Source organism: Priapulus caudatus, unplaced genomic scaffold (assembly GCF_000485595.1).
Source record: "Priapulus caudatus unplaced genomic scaffold, Priapulus_caudatus-5.0.1 Scaffold688, whole genome shotgun sequence".
Lineage (NCBI taxonomy): Eukaryota > Metazoa > Priapulida > Priapulimorpha > Priapulimorphida > Priapulidae > Priapulus > Priapulus caudatus.
This window is the reverse complement of record NW_014577749.1, coordinates 83,571-94,141: the sequence shown is the minus strand read 5'-3', so window position 1 is coordinate 94,141 and position 10,571 is coordinate 83,571. Positions and strand designations below refer to the sequence as shown.

General features: G+C 46.9%; 2 protein-coding genes across 2 annotated transcripts in view; both read left to right on the top strand.

Annotated features, from left to right (window-relative positions):
* The window catches only part of LOC106812800 (prolow-density lipoprotein receptor-related protein 1-like), a 6,610-nt gene extending 1,765 nt beyond the window's left edge, over positions 1–4,845 (top strand). The window contains exons 3-6 of the mRNA XM_014816775.1: positions 525–745; positions 1,610–1,729; positions 3,435–3,650; positions 4,808–4,845. Of these exons, the coding sequence (XP_014672261.1) occupies positions 525–745; positions 1,610–1,729; positions 3,435–3,650; positions 4,808–4,845 (595 nt within the window). The remainder of the gene's footprint in view (positions 1–524; positions 746–1,609; positions 1,730–3,434; positions 3,651–4,807) is intronic.
* A 3,002-nt stretch (positions 4,846–7,847) lies between these two features.
* The window catches only part of LOC106812799 (protein jagged-1-like), a 25,481-nt gene continuing 22,757 nt past the window's right edge, over positions 7,848–10,571 (top strand). The window contains exon 1 of the mRNA XM_014816774.1: positions 7,848–7,982. The gene's annotated coding sequence lies outside the window, so the exon portion shown is untranslated. The remainder of the gene's footprint in view (positions 7,983–10,571) is intronic.

The window sequence follows — 10,571 nt, the reverse complement described above, 5'->3', positions numbered from 1 at the left end:
GCTAGGACCACATGTTATGTTATCACTGCCACACAATCATAGTCTAAGATACGGCGATCACACTAACTCTGTCTGTCTGTGTTCGGCTGACCCGTACTCTATGTTTCACTGGTCCACACGCTGACCAGTTTGACAAGTGCGCAGTCCACCCTCCTATGTTGTCTGTGTTCGATAGACCTACCTCTATGTTCTCACTGCCCACACAGTACAGTTGATTCCAGTGCGCGTCAGACTGCCCACACAGCTCACTGTTTGAGTACGCGTCCACCTACCTCTGTCTGTCTGTGTTCGTAGACCTACCTCTATGTTTCACTGCCCACACAGCTCACAGTTTGAGTGCGCGTCAACCTACCTGTGAATAGATAAACCTCTATTTTTCCCTGTCCAAACAGCTCAGAGTTTGAGAGCACGTCTCCCTACATACCTGCATGTTTCACTGTCTGTATTTCTCTATCAACAGCTCACAGTTTGAGTGTGCGTCCACCTACCTGTGACTTAACCTACCTGCATCATTATCCACACAGCTCACAGTTTGAGTGTGCGTCCACCTATCTGTGCATCCCGCGCTGGTGGCGCTGCGATGGCCAGGACGACTGCGGCGATGGATCGGACGAGCCGGCCGACTGTCCCGTCTTCAGCTGCACTCCCGGAGAGTTCCAGTGCAACAACAGCGCGTGCGTGCGGCCGCGGCAGATCTGCGACGGCGCGGACGACTGCGGAGACGGCTCGGACGAGGTCAAGTGCGGTGAGTCGCACGGGGGGTCACATGAGGGTCACGTGAGGTCACACAGGGGTCGCGTGAGGTCACACCGGGGTTGTGTAAGGTTGCGCAGTGTGCGTCGTCGTGCTTTTAATACGGACCGGTAACATTTGAGCACGGCTGGATAATTTTTACGGATTTTACTATAGGGCCATCCTTAAAATAATTCTATGTTTGCTGTCCCCTGACCCATGATTTTTTTAGTGGGTAGGTAGGTACCTAGGTATTTTTTTTTGTGAGGCATAATAGTTATTTTAAGTCTGTCCTCATGTTTGCCACACATGCTTTGTGTTTCAGTCTTAACTATGAGGAGGGTAAAAAAAAAAATGGAACCCAAAATGTCAAAAAAAACCTTTGGGTCGCGGCTGTTTTCGTGGGTCGGTCGGAGGACAGCAAACATATAATTTTTTAAGGATGGCCTAGGTGATGTTGTATAGGACTGGCTGGCTTCGGGGACTTATTTTCAAGACTTATAAGTTAGACTGACAGATAGATCTATTGTCTATAGACTACTAAGGTAGCTCATGATGGATAATGCTATACTGTGAATACGTAATACGGTAAGGGTAAAATCATTGACGAGTTGGGATACAGGACTCAGTCACGTGTGGACCAAGCTGCTGACCACCACACCATCTGGTGGTCAAAACTGATAATCATCAGTCAGCTTTGAGAAAGCCCCCTGATAGGAGGCGAAACGTCTGCTGTACGTTTCCAATCTTCACGGTTGAGTAACAATTAACCCAGTTAGATCGGTAAGGGCAAAAGCCTGTGAGAATCTCACAGCTGCTAGACCTTCAGACACGCACAACAGACCTTATCAATGATTCTTTCGATCTCTCTCCGCAGCCGAACACACGTGCTTGTCGACGCAGTTTAAGTGCGAAGGACAGAACATTTGCATCCCGCTGGCGTGGAAGTGTGACGGACATCCTCACTGCGCGAACGGCACCGACGAACTGGACTGCGGTAAGAACAATAGGTTCCGAGGAACAACCAGCTCGTGTTGTGATTTTAAACATGTGTCGTATTAAAGTGATTACAACACCGTAAATAGTAAAAGTAAAAAAAAAATTATTCCCACTTTTCCACAAAATGTAAGTAATTCTGTTCACTTTTTATGGTTAAATTGCTGCATTATACTTATTAGACAAGACGAAATCGGCGGGGATACTATGGTTTCATATCTCCCCAGCCGCCGCCGCCGCAGACAATTTACCTTCCGCTCTATAACTCGACCCCTAATTGACTTAGCGCTACCAAACTTGGTATACTTACACATCTTGGGGAGAAGGTGAGCAGCGTACCAAAATCTGGTCACTGTGACCTTTATTTGACCTTTACCTTGACCTTGATTATATTTCCCTTCCACTCTATAACTCGGCCCCTAATTGACCTGGCGTGACCAAACTTGGTATACTTACACATCTTATAGCTTAGTTAGAAGGTGTGTCGCGTACCGAAACCAGGTCACTGCAACCTTTATTTGACCTTGACCTTGACCTTTATTATATTTTCCTTCTGCTCTATAACTCGGCCCCTAATTGACCTAGCGCGACCAAACTTCGTATACTTACACATCTTGGGGCGAACACGGGGGATACATGTAGTTGGCGACAACTTCCCTTTCTAGTTTACTATATTGTTCGATGTAAACATACACTCGTGACTCATACATAGCCCATAGCAAGCAATTAATGTCAGGATCATAATGTCAAATCGTCCAGGTTTTTTGGATTTTTAACTAGTTGAGAAACAATCTTATATCAGGTAAGAATTTGACGATACGTTTAGTCCCGTTAGTACTTACTTATAATGTAAAAAAATGGCAACAAAAATTTTACAAATATATACCATAGAAAATTTGTGACGTAGTCAATTTAAATTGTAATTAAATTCTTCGTTGTGGGTATGCTGGGACAGACATGGTGGGCCTTTCGAAGCAGTTCGGGTGTGTGACGACAGCAGGCAGTTTTCTTGTTGCCCTTAGAAGTAGCTATTTATACAGCGCTGGTCATATTACTCTATCGTGTTAAGTAACATGGCAATGTTACCTGGGCTACTATCTATTTCTCCACCAATTCCTCGCTATTATATATCGTATTTATTACATATATATATATATAATATATATATACATATTTTATATATTATGTATTATTACATATATATGCATCTTTCTCCCCTCACGGGCCCAGAGATGACTTGCACCTGATCTATATATTCTTCGTTACTAATATATCGTATTACATTCTTTCTTCACGCATGCAGAAATGACAACGCACGCACACGCACGCACACATGCTTGCATGCACGTGCGCACACACATAGAGATAACGTGCACTTGCCCTGTATATTCTTCGTTACTGATATATGGTATTACTTTCTCCTTTATGCGCGCAGAGAAAATTGAGATGATGTGCACTCGACCTGTATATTCTTTATTTCTAATATATCGTACCTACATGTACTACTATGCATCAATATATATATATATCTATAAACCGTAAACAGGGTTAATTTTTATTTTTATTTTTTTTACTTAATTGTGAAGAATAGAAACGTACCGCTGACGTTTCGCCTCCTGCCAGGAGGCTTTCTCAAAGCAAACTGATGATCAGTTATCAACTATATATATAATATATCGTCTTACGTTCTCCGTTCACACATGCAGAGATGACGTGCTCGCCCAAGCAGTTCCGCTGCGACAGCGGGCAGTGCATACCGAACGTGTGGGTGTGCGACAACGACAACGACTGCATGGAGGACGGGGCGGACGAACGAGCGAACTGCACGGACCGGCAGTGCCCCGACGATTACCAGAAGTGTCCCGATACCGGACGCTGCATCCCGCTGTCGTGGGTTTGCGACGGCGACGAGGATTGTGCAGGTGAGAGAGAGAGAGGGAGGAGAGGAGAGAGAGAGAGGGGGAGAGAGAGACGGGGGGGAGAAGAGAGAGGCAAAGGAGAGCGAGGGGGAGAGAGAGAGGCAAAGGAGCAGTGGAGCGGGAGGAGAGAGGGAGAAGAGAGAGGAGGGAGAGCGGAGAGAGCAAGAGGGGCGTGAGAGAGGAGAGGGTGCGAGAGAGGGAGAGAGAAGCAGAGCGATTGCGTGAGAGAGAGGAGGGAGAGGAAGCAGAGAAGGGAGGTGAGGAGGAGAGGTGGGGAGAGGGAGAGAGAGCAGAGAGGGATGCGTGAGAGAGGTATGGTGCACGGGAGACATGCCCCCCCGGGCCCGGGGGACGGGGGGAGAGAGAGAAAAGATGATCGTGACGAGAGTAGAGGCGAGAACGACGAAGAGAGAGGGATGGGCTGAGAAGGTAGGAGGGGAAGAGAGCAGAGAGAGGCATGGTGAGAGAGGGTAGAGGGCCGGAGAGAGAGGAGGGGGAGGAGGGGAGAGAGGAGGTGGGGGAAGAGAGAGAGAGAGAGAGCGAGAGAGATGGTGAGAAAGGGGGGAGTGGTTGAGTGGGAGAGAGTGTGTGGGTGAGAAACTGTGGGGCAAACAGGAGCGTTTGATTTCGCACGCAGCATGTTCAAGAATACTCTGGGATGGAGGCATTTGATTTTGGGTGTGGAGGTTTTGAAAGGCATTTAATTTCGTGAAGTTTCGTTCTGTATTTAATGTATGGAATAGGACCATAGCTAACTCAGTTTGCCTGTGGGGATGGGTAAAGCCTGGCTATTCGCCATTGACCATGTAATAATATCAGCATAAAGGGGGGCTTATGTCGGGCTTGCGCAATTGACTGGAAGCAACTGGATTTCGAGCAACTGGAAGCGATCGGCAGCGACTAGTTGCGTCAGGTTGCCCACTGTTCTATTCCGAGCAACTAGTGGCGGCCAGTCGCAGGCAGTCGCGTCGCAGTCGACCGACCTAAGCACTGCAGTCGCAGTGAATTGCAGCCAGTTGCTTCCAGTCGAGTCGGCTCGCAAGGTCGACATAAGGCCCTCTTTAGGTTCAGGTTGGGTGTGGGAAACTTCCGTGCTTGCCCCTCGCCCTCTTTTACCCTGTGAGCTACGATCTTGGAGTAAATGTTCTTGTTGTTTGCAGATAACCTGTCGACTGGTAAGCGGAAATCAAAATTTTAAACGAGCAAATGCCACTTATTATCCGACTTCTGAAGCTCGCATGTCCCCCTCTCTCACCGTATCTCGCTCGCTCCAAGGAGCTAAATATAACAAGGAGAGGAAGTGCCGCCATATCTGGCCCAAATTTGGGTTCGGCAGAGACCCTAGAACAGATTAGTGTTCTATTGTCTCTGGGTTCGGTCTGCACAGCCGTTTCAGCTGATTATGGTCCATAGATGGCGCCCTTGAGGCGAAAACGGTCTGCACAGCCGTTTCAGCTGATTATGGTCCATAGATGGCGCCCTTGAGGCAAAAAAGCACACAGCCAATCTGATTCCATTCCTTGTTATATTTAGCTCCTTAGCTCGCTCACGCGTGATCACAGGCTTGTCCACTCGCGTGCATATTTCCCCATTTATATATATACACATAGCTGCATATCGTCGTGCCACATGCAGAGATGCCAACCACTACGATTTATCCGTATTTTATACGAATTTCTATTCCTTTGCACCACTACGACCAGTTTGTATCAAACTACGAATTTCACTGTGATCGAAAAAAAAAAAATTTTATTATTGTCATTTTTTGTCAATTTATTGTCATTTTTGACCCTCAGAATGCAGGAAATTGCATCTCAGAATCAAAAAATTTTCGGGGAGGGGGGGCATGCCGGACCCCCTAGCAAACTCGGGTCACTAGGTGACTCTTGAACTACTAATTTGATGGCCAGAAACTACAGATAGCTTCAAATACGTGTTGGCATCTCTGCACATGTCTACACGCATTACACGTGGCTCACACACTCCTTGGTTAGGCCTAAAAAAAGATGTATGTTTCCGCTAACGAGCTTCTTTTTTTGTATTCTAACAATACTTGTTTTATACTTATAACCGCCCATATAATGACTTTAAAGTAAAATCAATGCATTCACCGATCGATATCACGTTGGGTTTTTTTTTCTTTTTTTTCCAATCACAATAAAACGTTTGTGTATCGACACGGTGGTTTAAAATGGACTCGGTCGAGTTAGCGGAAACAACGTCTTTTTTTAGGCCTTAATTGCCTTGTTACTTTAGGAATGAGGATTTTTACATTATGTTACACCGTTACGTTCGTAATTTTTATCGGCATTGTATGGTATTGTATGGTTGGTTATTACTTGGTCCTCGTGGGTTTCACTCTCACTCTCTCTCTCTCTCTCTCTCTCTCTCTCTCTCTCTCTCGTTCTCTCTCTNACGCGTCTACTAAAATATTAGTGTATAGTAATAATACGTATAATAATAGAATATTAATTAAACATACGCGTCTACTAAAATATTAGTGTATAGTAATAATACGTATAATAATAGAATATTAATTAAACATACGCGTCTACTAAAATATTAGTGTATAGTAATAATACATAATAATAGAATATTAATTAAACATACGCGTCTACTAATGTATCGTAATAATACATAATAATAGAATATTAATTAAATATACTCTGCAGGTGGGGAGGCTGGGCACGATCAAAGAGCTGCAGGGCTTGGCCGTGGACTGGGTAGCGCAGCGAGTCTACTGGCTCGACTCCGGTAACGAGGTCATACAGTCGGCATCGATCGAGGGCTCGGATCGCATCGTCGTCGTCCACGAGAACGTGCACAAGCCGCAGGACATCGCCGTCGATCCGAAACGAGGGTATGTGCCGTGAGCGTGCGAACATTCCTGACCCAAGTCTGAACCCTGTCCCAAGTTCTAAAACACTAATTCTAAGGCGGTGTTAGCGCGCGCGGCATTGAAATCAGTCTTATCGTTCGTCCTAAAACTAGTACTAATGCCGCGTAAAGTCTGTTATTAGAGAAGCTTGTGGATTACCAGTCAGATAGTAACACGGGAATGACAATGACAGAAAGTGCTCTGAATTATTGACATAAAAACTCAATAATATTTACCACACAGAATTGCACGCCCTTTTGTTTTAATTATGCACTGGGTTTGAAGGCGCCATTTGTGATTTTGAGAGTCGGCATACGATAAAATTTATTGTTGGTATGATGTGGTCAAATCCATTTTTCTATGCTATAACTGCATAAAATCTTGGTGTAATCGGGGATATTTCCGCTGTCAGGTGAGACTATATTCACCTATATTTAGTTTTTCTGAGCAAAAATCTCGCAATAGTTAGTTGAAAGTCTAAATACTGTCCCAAGGTCTAAACACTGTCCCAAGGTCTAAGCCTTCTCCCAAAGTCTAAAATCTGTCCCAAAGTCTAAACACTGTTGCCTGTTGTCAGAAACAAAATTACTCTTATCATTAGTCTAGGACACACCATGCGAATTTTTTCGCACGTCCGCGGCGATCATATCCGCAGCGAAAATCGCGGCAAAAATATTCGCACCCGCATGCGATAATTGAGCGGAAACACCATGCAAATTTATTTGAACGTCCGCAGCATACACACTACACACGATCTACTGGCGCCATCAACACCATTTTTAATTTTAACTTCATAAAAATTCAGGAAAAGTACGTCAAAAATACACAGAAGTGACGGAACTGCAGATAAATATCGCGGGGTATATCTATGTAATGTAAAGGGTTTTACCCTATTCTCATGCGTACTGAAACTCGGTGACAGTGGTTCATAGAAAATGACAATTCAATGAAATATTTCCTCCAAAAACATCTCAGTTCTCACGTGTGTGTCTAACAACCGCATCGACATGCGGTCCATTTCTAACGACGCTAACGACCTCATCCCCCTCTTCACAGGTATATGTACTGGGCAGATTCCAGACCTCTATATATTACGTATGAGAATCTATTTAGGTCTGTATTTATAAAGATGAGTCTGCGTCTAACAACCTCATCCAACCCTTCGCAGGTACATCTACTGGACGGACGCCGGGCGGGTGCCTAAGATCGAGCGAGCGTCTGGGACGGCTCTTTGGTTTCTTGGCCGATTTTATTTATCCGGTCAGTTGCTTGGTCAATGTACGAACCTGGAGTGATCGATTTTCTCTCTTAGCGGCAGTGGCCGTCGGGCATCGCGATCGTTAGCCCCCTTACGCGGCAACAGCGCGGTCTGTACTGGGCCGACCCGAAGGCGAGCGTCATCGAGACGACGTTGCTCGACGGGAGCGATCGCCAGATCGTGCGCAAGTTCCCTGCTTGTAAGTTTCCGTTCTTTTATCCGTTTTTTTTCCGTTCTCCTACGCTGTACTAGTTTTGGCGCAGGCCCGTGTCTGGGTGTGTAAGTCTCGTCCATTTACTGTTCCCGCAAGTTTCATGCCTGTAAGTCCCGTTGTTAAACTGTTCCCGCAAGTTTCCTGCTTTGTTGAAATTAAGTTTTCAACCACGACAAGTTGATAAATATTTACTGCTTCTGCAATGAGTTCTCTGCTTGTAAGTCTCTTAGCTCTTTTTTATCATGTTTACCTACGGATGTCTATTCTATCAAGCCTGTACTGCTAGGTGTAGTTTGACGATTAAACTAACGTTCTCTTGTTTTCTTGGTTCTCTTGTTTACTACGACAGCGACAATAAGCGCCGTGTACAAGTGGATGTGCTTTGAGGACACTCTGCTACGTAGCAGCCTACCACCCGTGCCGAGCAATCCGTCGCTCTTACAGCTTAGCACAAGTCGGCACTGGTGAGCTCGAGACGTGGACTACCTCGCCGCGAACCTGCGCTGGCACGGCGTGATCTTCGTCATGGTGCAGGGCAGAACAAGTCAGGAGAACGAACCGTGAGTACCGCGGGCGCGTTTTCTTCGTCACGTTCCCGAGTTGCGCTGCATTTGTTCGTTACGTTCGCGGGGAGTTGTCGCGCCTTGCCGATTGTTCGTACCGCTCCCTCCGAGTTGGCGCTGCGAATATTTGCTACGTTTCCTTGAGTTGCGCCTGCGTTGTTTGCGCCGTTCCCCGAGGTTGTGTCCGGCATTTGTTACGGTACGGTTCTCTGCGCATTGTAGCCACGACACTTGCACCTGTTTTCGTATGTTCCCGAGCCCCTGCACTTGTTTGTAACGTATTTCCCCCGAGTTGCCCGCACTGCACTTTGTTCGTACATTCGTAAATCCATGGTGTATAGTTTGGCCGCCGGTGGGTAATTGTCTCGCGCGTTACCTTCCCGAGTTGCGCCTTGCCCTATGTCTCGTACGTTCCCGCCGGAGTTCAGTGCTCGCGCAATGCACATTTGGTGTCGTTACGTTCCCCGAGTTGCCGCCTGCATGTTCGTTACGTTTCCCCCGAAGTGCTGCCTGCCATTGATTGTACGTATCCCGAGGGTTGCGCCTGCATTGTTCGTACGTCGCGAGTATGCTACGCTGGCACTGTTAGTAGCGTGTCCCTGGTAGGACCAGGACATAGTTCTACTAGCCGTTACTGATATTGCTACAGCCTGGCGCTCCGGGGCATTGTTGTACCGCTCTGCACCGAGTTTCGCTGCGTTGTGCCGTAGGTCCTCCGAGTTTCAAACCCCTGGAGTTGCCGCCTGCGTTGGTCGTGCTTTCATACGGCGCGAGGTTCCCGCGACTGTTGCCCACCTGAGCATTGTTCGTACTGTTCCCTTGTAGTTCTGAAATTGAAGCAATGACTTTGGGGCGTCTGCCTCCTGGGCAATGATTCGTTTCGCATCACGTTCCATGACGCTAGCCGAGTTCGCGCAAAACACTGCGCATTGTTTCGTCACGTGCCTATCGGTGAAGTTGCCAACTGTCTATCATATGTTCGTACGTGTTGCTTTCTACACCGAGTTAGACGCTTGCTGCATTTTCGTAGCGTTCCTCCCGACGTTCGCGCCTGCCATTAATTGTTTCGCCTACGTTCCCGAGTTGGCGCCTGCTCATTGGTTCGCTCCACGTTCCTCCCGGGTCTCTCGGCCGCCCCCGGATTTTGAAGTGCGATACGGTTCTATGAATGTCTTGATATTTCTATGTGGTATGTCGAATTGTCTCCGCGCGGTTTTTACAGACCGATTATGATTGCCACTTGCATTGTTACGTCAAAAGTATCCGCTGTTGTGTATGCCGGCCTTCAATTGTCGCAATTTGTCTTGGGTACGATTTCACCTATTGCTATGATCTTTGGGCCGCCAAACATCGTGGATCATGCATTGTTCGTTTACGTTCCTCAGTTAAGTTTCGACGTATCATTATTGTTTGTTCTGTACGTTCACTGCTGTAAATTCAGTATCTTTTTGCTGCTTCCTCTAAGAAGTCTGAACAATGATATGCTATCGTACCGGTTCCCCGATGTTGCTGCCACGCTGGCCATTGTTTGGATACGTTGACCATGAGTAGAATTGGTGCGCCTGCAGTTGTTCTTACGTTCCTCCGAGTTGCGCCTGCGATTAATTTTCGCTACGTATCCCCGGAGTTGCACCTGCATTGTTTCGTACGTTCCGCTGAGTCTTGCGCCGGCAGATGTGTTCGCTGACGTTCCCACGAGTTGCGCCTGCATTGTTTCGTACAGTATCCGCCGAGTTGCCGCCCTTGCATTAATTGTTTCGACGTTCCCCGAGTGGCGCCTCAGCATATCTTGCACAGTTTTTCTACAGAGGCTCCTATCGCAAGTGGAGACGAATTCCTTCTCCTCTGATTAGTGCACCTGCAATTAGGTAATTTAAGTACGTTCCCGGAGCCTTGCCAGGCGCTGGCACCAACGACACTTGCATATTCGGTCTCGCACGACTCTCTGTTTCGTCGTAGTACGTTTTTTCCTGAGTGCCAAGCGCCACCTGCTTACTTACGTTTCGTACGG